The 10,244-nt window shown below is 49.6% G+C and overlaps 3 protein-coding genes across 6 annotated transcripts; all 3 read left to right on the top strand.

Moving 5' to 3' along the window:
• Positions 1-1,767: 1,767 nt before the first annotated feature.
• LOC120655120 (cell number regulator 2-like) lies at positions 1,768-2,481 on the top strand. Its single transcript, XM_039932842.1, has 3 exons — positions 1,768-1,906; positions 2,023-2,313; positions 2,399-2,481. The coding sequence occupies exons 1-3, from the start codon at positions 1,768-1,770 to the stop codon at positions 2,479-2,481; spliced, it is 513 nt and encodes a 170-aa protein (XP_039788776.1).
• Positions 2,482-4,067: 1,586 nt separating this feature from the next.
• On the top strand, positions 4,068-4,862 carry LOC120655109 (mucin-1-like). Its single transcript, XM_039932833.1, has one exon. The coding sequence runs from the start codon at positions 4,068-4,070 to the stop codon at positions 4,860-4,862; it is 795 nt and encodes a 264-aa protein (XP_039788767.1).
• A 268-nt stretch (positions 4,863-5,130) lies between these two features.
• LOC120706379 (ERAD-associated E3 ubiquitin-protein ligase HRD1-like) lies at positions 5,131-9,452 on the top strand. Of its 4 annotated transcripts, none has more exons than XM_039991037.1 (8): positions 5,131-5,226; positions 5,352-5,963; positions 6,815-6,991; positions 7,067-7,216; positions 7,300-7,493; positions 7,691-7,826; positions 8,034-8,253; positions 9,031-9,452. In XM_039991037.1, the coding sequence occupies exons 2-8, from the start codon at positions 5,431-5,433 to the stop codon at positions 9,118-9,120; spliced, it is 1,500 nt and encodes a 499-aa protein (XP_039846971.1). In that variant the 5' UTR covers positions 5,131-5,226; positions 5,352-5,430; the 3' UTR covers positions 9,121-9,452. The 4 variants fall into 4 exon arrangements, with proteins under 4 accessions (XP_039846971.1, XP_039846960.1, XP_039846946.1 ...); XM_039991026.1 differs by having other exon boundaries at positions 7,685-7,826; XM_039991012.1 differs by having other exon boundaries at positions 7,300-7,502; positions 7,685-7,826.
• Positions 9,453-10,244: the final 792 nt, after the last annotated feature.

Below are 10,244 nucleotides of genomic sequence, written 5' to 3'. Positions count from 1 at the left end.
GATATGAGTAAAAAGATATACATGAGATAACATTTTGGATATGCAACCCTGACAAAACTGGAGGTTCCAGAATTTCAAACCGGAGGTTCCGGTTTTAGGCACTTGTCAGGCCAAAACCGGAAGTTCCGGTTTCTAAAACCGGCGGTTCCGGTTTCAGCCGGTCTTTGCCATGTCATGCGTGCGACGTCCAAAATGGAAGAAGGAACGGCTGGAAAGGTCAAGGGGGATGCCCTGATGCTTACCCCGTGCCCAGGTCGTGCGGAGAAAGGATGAAGAATGGAGCTCGACGCGTGAGGCGGAGTTTCAAGCGGTGGCGGCCATGGGGAATCGATTTCGGCCGGGGAACGGCTCAAACGAGCTCTTGGATGGGTGGAGGACGAGGCTACGCAGATGCTGGTGGGAGGAATCGACGAATGGCGGCCGGAGATGGCCGGAGCAGCGGCGGTGGCGAGGGAGGATTTGGGGGAAGAAGAGGCTAGGGTTTGGAGGAGAGGCCGGTGGTGCTATAAAGGCAAGGAGGAGGCGGATGGGTGCACGGAATCAGAGGATGGCCGGCGGCGGTGGTGACGTGCGGCGCGCCGTGATTCGTGCTCTGCCCGCCGGAGCAGAGTAAAAGCCGGAGGTTCCGGTTTTAGAATCCGGAGCTTCTAGAATTTCAATTTTTTAACCCGGGATGTTACAAATATTACGAGGACATATCCATTCCACACCTTTAGAATTTCTAGAGCTGGTCAATCCAAATAGCTGCCACCTGATAACTGTGGCGGTGTGGGTCCATGCGGGAGTTGCGGGTGTTGAGCGGGGCTGTGTTTAGTTGCAAAAAGGATGCGAAAAGCACTGCAGCACTTTTCGTTCGTATGTGGTAAATATTGTCCTACCACAAGCTAACTAGGCTTAAAAGATTCGTCTCGCAACGTACATCAAAACTATGCAATTAGTTTTTTTATTTACCTACATTTAGTACTCTATGCATGGGTCATTTGCTATATTTAGTGTTTCGATGTGATTTCGATGTGATAGAAAGTTTGGAAAGTTTGGAGGAGTTGGGGAGAACTAAACACAGCCCTGGTCCAAGAGGCAAGTATTGGCGTATAACGAGAATTGCCAGTGGAAATACTCGCAAGTCGCGTTACTTATGTCAGATGGCTCTCCACGTTATGGCGGGCTATATGTTACATGTAGGCTATTGCGAATCAGATGGCTTTTAGATCGTGGGTTTCGTATAGGCGGGTAAGAAAATTCAAGATGACAAATATAGTAGATTTGAGGAACTCCTGTTTTATAGTATAGAGAAAAAAAACCCTACTATACAAGAATCATAATGATGTAAAACGTGTCTTTTATCTAACTTAGAAAATGCATTTAGATGTTACTAATTCTAACTTTTCATTCGCTGTCACCTACGGCATCTTGGTTTGGACATCTCTCGCATGTGTGCCGAGTTACATGCAGAGAGAGAATTTACTACATTTAGGTGTGTGCCAAGTGCCATCTCTGCTCATGCAATGGCAGTCCTCTCATGTATGCTGTACGCATAATCCATGCGCGATCCAAATTTAGCAGAGTCCATGCATAGGCTTCGCAAACCAGGTAGATACTGCACCAGATCGAAGCACCGACTATTAAAGCCGGCCGGCCGATCGGTCTCTCGTAACCGTCGTATGGCTAGTTGCATTGCTGCTCTCACGATCGCCCTTCCGATCCTTTCGGTTCCCCAAGGCCGAGGAGCTAGGGTGCCGCGCCGGCGGACGGTACGGTGCGCAGGCGATGGACGCCATGCAGCCAAGGGCTGACGAGGAGGGTGCCGCGCCGGCGGGCGGCGCGACCGCGGCGGTCGCCGTGGCGCCGGCGCCACCCGCCCCGTGGTCCACCGGGCTCTTCGACTGCTTCGACGACGTCGGCAACTGTGAGGACACGGCGAAGCACACACGAGAGCGCGCTTCTTGCTCGATCTCTCGGTTAATCGATGCCGTGTGCATGCAGCGTGTCTCTCTGATCGATCGATCATATATATACGTGCAGGCTGCGTGACGTGCCTGTTCCCGTGCATCACGTTCGGGCAGGTGGCGGAGCTCGTGGACCGGGGGTCGACGTCGTGCGGCGCGAGCGCGGCGCTGTACACGGTGATCGTGGCGCTGACGGGGTACGGGTTCCAGAGCATCTACTCCTGCTTCTACCGCGCCAAACTGCGCGCGCAGTTGGGCCTGCGGGAGGACCCCTGCCCCGACTGCCTCGTCCACTTCTTCTGCGAGTGGTGCGCGCTCTGCCAGGAGTACCGCGAGCTCAACAACCGAGGCTTCGACATGAACATAGGTATGCATGGTTTGTGTACTAGTACTAGTAGCATATGCTCCTATGCAGCAACAAATTAAACGCATGCCCGCCCACTGATGCTCAGGATGGCACGCCAACATGGAGAGGCAAGGCCACGCCGCCGCCGCCGCCATGCCGCCGCAGATGCAGCCCGGGATGACCCGCTGATACTGCCGCTCGATCGCCTTTGCTCACACTGTAACTAAGATATGGGTTACTATAAGTTATAAGTAGTGAGTTTGTCAATGTAAAAAAAAAAGAACCCTCTCTGTGTTGGTAGCTCTGAATCTCTTCTTTAGTGAGTGATGGGTATAGTTTAACGTTCTAATACACTTACACCGAAAATATTTCTTTCAACTTATAGCAGTGGTTGCATGTCCACGATGCTCTGTTTTTCAGATATGTAGACATGCAGGACATTTTGTTTCACAGGAATAGAATTTTTTTGCTGTAGTTTAATATTTTTTTTGTTAAGCATATTAGGCCCCCTCTGCCATTTTCCGCGGGGGAGGGGCTTCAGGCCCACTCCGCGGGGCGATTTTTTTTATATTTAAAAAAAATCAAAATTTCAAAAATATATGTCTGTTTCGAAAAAATTCGAAAATATATTTCGGTCGCCCGTGGGGGGCGACAGGACTTTAATGTAATTTTTTTTCTTCAAATTTGCAAAGAAGTCCCTGACCGGGGGCGCGTGGGGGCAAGGGGGGCCTATCGCCCCCCCCCCCCCCCCTTCGGCGACAGGGGGCCTGTCGCCCCCCCTCGGGCGACCGGCTCTTACCCCCTATATAAGCCCTTGACTCCCATTCCCTCCTCATTTGAGTCCAAAAATTCCACAAAAAATTCAGAAAAAAAGAGGCGTGAGGAGAAGGGAAGCGGCAAAGCCCTGCCGGATTGCGCATTTGTGATCTGCAGGTAAGTACATTTAGCTTATATATTTTTCCATTAGTATTATAGAGTAATTTAATTTAAGTAATTCTGTAATAGTACTGAAATTGTAATACTAAACGACAGGCCCGTGTCGCCCGTTGGGGGGCGACAGGCCCTCCTCCCTCCACACACCTCCGGTCAGGGACCTCTTTGCAAATTCAAAAAAATTTACATTAAGGTCCTGTCGCCCTTTGCTTGGGCGACAGGACCTCTGTCGCCCCTGGGGCGGGCGACCGGGGGCCATTTTCGAAATTTTTCAAAACGGACATATATTTTTGATAGAGTAAAATGCACTGGGGTCCATAAACTTGTAAGAGTGTGTCATATAGGTCCATCAACTCCGAAAGTGCATTTTTGGGTCCCTAAACTTTTTAAGTCGTTCATCGCAGGTCCATACCCCTCCACGTGAGCAAGTATCGATGACATGGCGTGCTGACTGGGCATCTTTATCTTTCATGCATCTCTCCTTCCTCTCTCCACCCCTTCCTCTCTCTACCACCCATCCTCTCTCCTTGCGCTGACGGCTCCCACCCTCCCTCTCTCCCTGCGCTGGCGCCGCTCGTCCCGCGCCCCGCCACCGGCTCGCCGCTGTGCTCCGCCTTCGCCCTCGCTGCCGCTGCGCTCCGCCTTCGCACTCGCCGCCGCGCCCCGCCACCGCACTCGCCATGGCACCCCGCACCCATCCTCGCCGCCGCGCCCGGGCTCCGGGCTCGCCGCGGCGCCCTGCCACCATCCTCGCCGCCGCGCCCAACCTCCGCGCTCGCCGCGGCACCCCTCCACCACCCTTGCCGCGGCGCCCCGCCACCGTCCTTGCCGCGGCACCCGCCATGGTGTGCGGCGGCGCGCGGCTTCCGCCGGCGACAAGGCCAGCGAGAGCGGAGGCGGGGCGGAGGCGGCCGGCAAGCGTGCCCCGTCGGCCTCGAGGGCGCCTGGACGCGGCCCCGGAGCTCCGTCTCGGCCGGACCCACGCGGGGCCAAGGCGGTGGCGGCCGGAGGCCCGCGCCGCACCGGAGCCCTACGAGGTGGCCACCGGCGAGCACCCGCGAGCGCGCATACGGTGGCGCCGGCCGAGCTCGCCCCTCCTCCCAATCCCGCGCCGCGCCCGTCCCTCTCCCTCGAGCTCCTTCGCCGCGTGTGGAGACCGGGCTGCCGGGCCCCCATCGAGCTCCGCGCGCGGCCGAGCTCCGCCGTGGGGCCATGGCGCGGCTCGAGCTCCCGTCGTCACTCCTTCCTCCGGTCCATGGCGGCAGCGGCCATGGCGTATGCCCGCGCGGGTCCATGGCACGGCGGTGGCCTCCCCGCGCCGGTGCTCCCTCCAGATCCGGTTCTCTCGGTGCGGCGGCGAGCCTCCTCGCGCACCTCCTACCAACATGGGCGGCGCGGGGCGGGATGGCGGCTCCAGCGAGTTCCGCGGGCCAGGGGCTACCCCGGCGGTGGAGGAGACGCGGAGCAGAGGCGCCCCCTCGCCGCGGAGCTCGTCGGCCGAGCGGAGCCGCAAGGCCGCCCTCCCTCCCTCGAGCGGAGGTGCCCCCTCGCCGCGGAGCTCGCCTGCCGAGCAGGCCGCGGAGCTCGCCGGACGAGCGGAGCCGCTTGGCACCCATGTCTGGAGGAAGAAGAAATAGTGGCGCCTAGTCAGCGTGCCACATCAGCGTTAGCTGCCCACATAGATGCGTATGGACCTCCGGTGAACGACTTAAAAAGTTTAGGAACCCAGAAATGCACTTTCGGAGTTGATGGACCTATATGACACACCCTTACAAGTTTATGGACCCCCAGTGCATTTTACTCTATTTGATATAAAAAAGAAAAAGACGCCTCCGCGTGTTGCGAGTAACTGAAACGGGCCCAAGATCTTCCCGAGCCTGCTAGCCTGCTCAGCCCATCTCCCGAGCCCAGAGGGATAAAGGTTACCTGCACTTGTTCCTCCGCCTGCTCCCCGTTTCCCACGTGCTCCGCTGGTCGCCGCCGAGCACGAAGAAACACACGGTAAGCGGATGCAGCGCGCTGGCGCTCCCGGCTCCCGATCTGATGCGGCCTAGCCACCTAGGATTTCGGTTCGCGCGCTAATTTTGGAGAATTTTTTTCCTCTTATATTCTGCTTTGTAATTTAGATTAGGCGATCCGATCCGGTGGTGGCGCGGTGCGGATTCGTCGCGGGAAGGATCGCTGCGGCCGGCGCCGGCGGCGAAGATGATCCGTCTTCAGACGTACGCGGCGTTCAGCCTGCTGGCGACGGCGTCGGCGGTGTACTACGCCTTCAGCAGCCGGGAGCAGTTCTACCCGGCGATGGTCTACCTCTCCACCTCCAAGATCTGCTTCGTGCTGCTCCTCAACACGGGCCTCGTCGCCATGTGCGTCGCCTGGCAACTCGTCAAGCGCCTCTTCCTGGGATCGCTCCGGGAGGCCGAGGTCGAGCGCCTCAATGAGCAGTGCTGGCGGGAGGTCGTCGAGATCCTCTTCGCGGTCACCATCTTCCGCCAGGACTTCTCCGTCTCCTTCCTCGCCATGGTCGCCGCGCTGCTCCTTGTCAAGGCACTGCACTGGCTGGCCCAGAAGAGGGTCGAGTACATCGAGACCACACCCTCCGTGCCCATGCTCTCGCACATAAGGATCGTCTCCTTCCTGGCCTTCCTGCTCATCGTCGACTGCCTCTTCCTGTCCAACTCGTTCAGGTCGCTCATGGACAAGTGGGAGGCGTCAGTTGCCATATTCTTCTCCTTTGAGTAAGCTCAATTTTCAGCTTTCTTTTTTTTTCCTTCCTGAAATGCCATTTTTTCGCCTTGTGCACGTGGAAATGCTTGAGATGTATCAGCACCTTTCTGTTTTTACCTTGTCACTGTATCAACGTGAGACGCTACACTAATAATTCTCTTTCGCAACATTAGAGTAGGGGTAGAGATTGATTACAATGAATAAACACTGTGAAATGACAATTTCCATGATACTGAACAAAGAAGTACTACATGCTAGGTTGGTTGTATCATGTGAGTGTCTTTTTGTAGTTGCATTGTACCAAACCTACCACAAAGGCCTTTTAGTAATTCTTACATGGGGCATCCTCATTCCATTTTGTGTGGCATCCTTGGCACTGAGCCTTAACCTAAACCCTATGATAATGCCTATACCATTTGAATAGTGCAAGATTTGCAGATTATTGTTTTTTTCATTCACTCGATGTATGTACTAATTGCTAAGCCATGAATATTTCTTAGTATTAAACATTCACTACCTCAAGTCCTCAACCATCTCAAGCTTGCTAATCTGTTCTGGTACTATAATATTAGATGTTAATCTACCAACTTGTGTGGTCTGTTTTGGTTTGAACATTCTTTAAGTGATGGCACTGCAAAATATTAGGTCCATTTAGCATGAAACTCTAGGTTCCAGCTATAGGCATTCTTCTTTGCTTGTTGCTTCTGAAGCAAGGGGCATGCCTTCCAAGCAAGTAATGACCCTATCTGTTAACCTTAAGATGGCCTGAAGATACGATTCTACTGTTCTGATTTCTGAATGACTGTTATTTCAAGATCCAATATACTGATAGTAGCTCTAACCTGAACAAATCATGTTTCAGGTATATGATACTGGCAACATCGACAGTATCAACATTTGTGAAGTATATATTCTATGTCAGTGACATGCTAATGGAAGGTCAATGGGAGAAGAAGGCAGTGTATACATTCTATTTGGAGCTCATCAGTGACCTTGTGCACTTGTCATTATACATGCTCTTCTTCATAGCTATCGTCCTGTAAGTTCTGTTAATATAGCACTACTCTTAGACTAGCGTGAAACTACAGCTGTTGATCCGTTATACTGATATCAGGAACTATGGTGTCCCACTGCACTTGATTCGCGAGCTATATGAGACATTCCGCAACTTCAGAATTCGCATTGCTGATTATGTACGGTACAGAAAGATCACTTCCAACATGAATGAACGCTTTCCAGATGCTACAGCAGAAGAGCTCAATGCGTGAGTTTTATATTGTTCCATTGGCAAATATTTAGTTGACTCCATTATAAAAATTGTCATGATTTACATTTTATTGTACTCAGGAGTGATGCTACATGTATCATTTGCCGTGAGGAGATGACTGCAGCAAAGAAGTTGCTTTGTGGCCATCTGTTCCATGTCCATTGTCTAAGGTCATGGTTAGAGCGCCAGCACACTTGCCCCACATGCAGAGCTCCAATCATCCCCCCAGATAATGGACGTGCTGCATCAGCGCGATATGGAGCTCAACCTGGAGGTCAGCCTGGCGAGCTTCATTTTGATATTCTAATTTTGTTGTGTCGCATATCCCGATTCTAATCTTCTAGCCGACCCAACTTGCTTGGGAGTAAAAGACTTTGTTGTAGCTGTATATTCTGATTTTAATCTTACTTATGAGTGAGTACTGCACTCTATTTCTGGTTGCTGATTTGATTTGAGAAAAAGCAGCTGCAGGTATTGGCACTCCAGCCTCAGAAGGAGCAGCAGGTGAGAACATGAGCAGGCGCCAAGCAAAGATTGAAGTGGCTATAGCAGCTGCTTCTTTATATGGAAGATCTTTTGCTTATCCTCCAGCAAACACCCTAAATAGGTATGTTTCTGGAACAGTATAAACGTTAAGCTTCTCATGATTTTGTTTACGTATCATCTTGAAATGGGTGGTTACCCATGCTAGTGTACTTTTAGGGAAATTGCTCACTGTATTTAATTATTACTATATTGATGGGATAAAAAGTAGGGGGTCTTCTATTCTAATATAAAGTATAACACTAATAAGTATGTTGTATTCAACCATCAGGTCAGGTCCTCCCCAATCTACATCAAGTATACCACAAACCGAAGCAAGTAGCTCCAATCAATCCCATAAAGATCAAGAACTGCAGTGCCAAAACACCAGCGATGGTTTAGCACCTCTGCCTTTTAATGCACATGGTGGTATTAGTTCAGGGACAAGCACCAGGGATCTTGAAATTTCACTGCAGAAGGCACAAGAAAACTTTATAAAGAGCCAGATAGAGGTGAGAATCTTGATTCTAAAAACACAAATCTTACACCTTTCTACATTACCCTGTGGTGCGACTACAAAGCGCTGCATATGACAATATGAGCTATATATAGGGAGCTAAATAGGTGTACATTGACTGCTTGCAAGTTGCAACATCTTTGATATTTCTGTTGCAAGCTCATCTTTGGGTGAAACCATACCACCAATCTCCATATGTACCATTGGAAAAGTCTGGTGGGATTGGATTCATGGTGACTTGTTGACATGGGTGCATAACTTCTGTATTTTACACAATTGGCTATTTGAGAGATGTCAACAAGGACTACCCCTATTATTCAACTAGCGTTTATGTAATGATTCATTCACATGTTAGGTTGCACTAGTTATATCTGCAGTCTGCTTCTTGTGGTGTCATACACAAATATCCAAGCATGCAAATTAATTACCATTTATTCCTACAAACAACAGGGTGCAGATATGGTTACTACACTAACAATCTTGATTGGCATCTGCTTTCTGCATTTTACTGTAGGACTTTGAATGGGTAGTTTTTGGTATTCCTGCCAGATTATGTAATGTGCAATTTTGCTCAAGTTGTAAATGCTTCCCTGGGAGTTACCACTCAATAACTAGATATGTTGTTGCATTCTTGCCTGCACAGTAATTGTTATTGGTTTCACCTTAGTTTACGCTTTACAATGGCACACTTAACACAATGCATGCCTTCCTTTGGTTTATATTCTCAATCAATATCTAACAAAACTCATAAGTTATACCTCTTTCTTCCCAGATGTTACAAATCCAACTGCAAATGGTTCAGCGTGCTGCTGCTGTGTCAGTCACTGATAATGAGAGTGCCGAGCACACAAAGAATGACTGAAGCTGTAAATAGGCAGAGATAAGGACGGGATAAACAAAACAAAGATTTGGTGATACCTGAGGGGAAATGGTTACATGCTGCTTTGCCTTGATTTTGGTAGGGTTGTTCATTTGTACTTCCCTGTTAGTGCCCTCTTAACAACACTAGATATTTCTTGTGCACAGCTTGGATCTCTGATTCTCTGTCAAGCCCGTATAGTAACTTTGATGGAGAGGCTGCCGTATTGTACCAATGGTTAGTTGAGATTGAACAAACTCCATTTTCTGAGGAATAATAGAATGGATCTTTTTCTCCATCTTCAATATCACAAAAATGTTTTTTTGTTGCTTTTATATTACTGGAATCAAATTGGAGGGCATTTTAGCTGGGGATGGATGTTGAAATTTCGGTTCTACCCTTTTCTGTTGGTTAGGTAGTTTTTTAAAGAGAAAATAGAATTTTGTATGTGATGTTGCTGTAAAAAATTTAATTGCAGTTAGATGTGTCTTTGCTGGTTTGTTTACGCTGTTGATGGGTTGGAGTTCTTGACAAATATTATAGTACTGCGTTCCGGCATTCTTAGATTTTGCATGGCCGTCCTGTGATGGTTTTCATTTTTGTGCAAACACGTAGATACTTCCTTTCGTATGAAATAAAAGATAAACCATGTTCTGGAACATGTGCATCATGTAGTTTTGTATAAAAAAAAGTGCTACAACAGAGTTTATTCGTCAGATTTGAAACAAGTCTAAACTCTAAATTAAAGTGTCATGGAGTACGGGTTTGTTCTCTCTTTACGATTCTAACTGTGGCGAGTATCTCCGACGATTTCCAATACAGCTTTCTTAAAATCAAATTTTAGGTGTGAAGACCAAAAACCACCTTCCAACAGTCCCAAAATGCAAAGGTGTCGACCTACATTTTTTCCTAGTGGGACATACTTTGAAATTAGCCTACTGCCTGTCTCTCCGTCTAAAAAAGAATGCAACTCTCATTTTCCAGGGAGTCAAATAATTTCAGATTTGCGAAAGGGTCTGCAGCCTACACGATTCTCACTAACACCTCAGCTTTTGAATTCGACTCCCTATGAAAGCAAATATTCTAGAATTTAATGACTTGCTTTCAATGGTAGGCGATGTTCTCGT

Source organism: Panicum virgatum, chromosome 1K, assembly GCF_016808335.1.
Source record: "Panicum virgatum strain AP13 chromosome 1K, P.virgatum_v5, whole genome shotgun sequence".
Taxonomy (NCBI): domain Eukaryota; kingdom Viridiplantae; phylum Streptophyta; class Magnoliopsida; order Poales; family Poaceae; genus Panicum; species Panicum virgatum.
The sequence above is the reverse complement of the archived record's forward strand: the minus strand, read 5'-3'. Positions and strand labels throughout refer to the sequence as shown.

Bases quoted from the DNA above. Each gene is read 5' to 3' on its own strand.
- LOC120655120 (XM_039932842.1), top strand. From the start codon at position 1,768: ATGGACGCCATGCAGCCAAGGGCTGACGAGGAGGGTGCCGCGCCGGCG. The intron at 1,907-2,022 runs GTGAGGACACGG...ATATACGTGCAG, and splicing joins CTTCGACGACGTCGGCAACT to GCTGCGTGACGTGCCTGTTC. The intron at 2,314-2,398 runs GTATGCATGGTT...ACTGATGCTCAG, and splicing joins AGGCTTCGACATGAACATAG to GATGGCACGCCAACATGGAG.
- LOC120706379 (XM_039991012.1), top strand. From the start codon at position 5,431: ATGATCCGTCTTCAGACGTACGCGGCGTTCAGCCTGCTGGCGACGGCG. The intron at 5,964-6,814 runs GTAAGCTCAATT...ATCATGTTTCAG, and splicing joins GCCATATTCTTCTCCTTTGA to GTATATGATACTGGCAACAT. The intron at 7,827-8,033 runs GTATGTTTCTGG...TTCAACCATCAG, and splicing joins CCAGCAAACACCCTAAATAG to GTCAGGTCCTCCCCAATCTA.
- LOC120655109 (XM_039932833.1), top strand. From the start codon at position 4,068: ATGGTGTGCGGCGGCGCGCGGCTTCCGCCGGCGACAAGGCCAGCGAGA.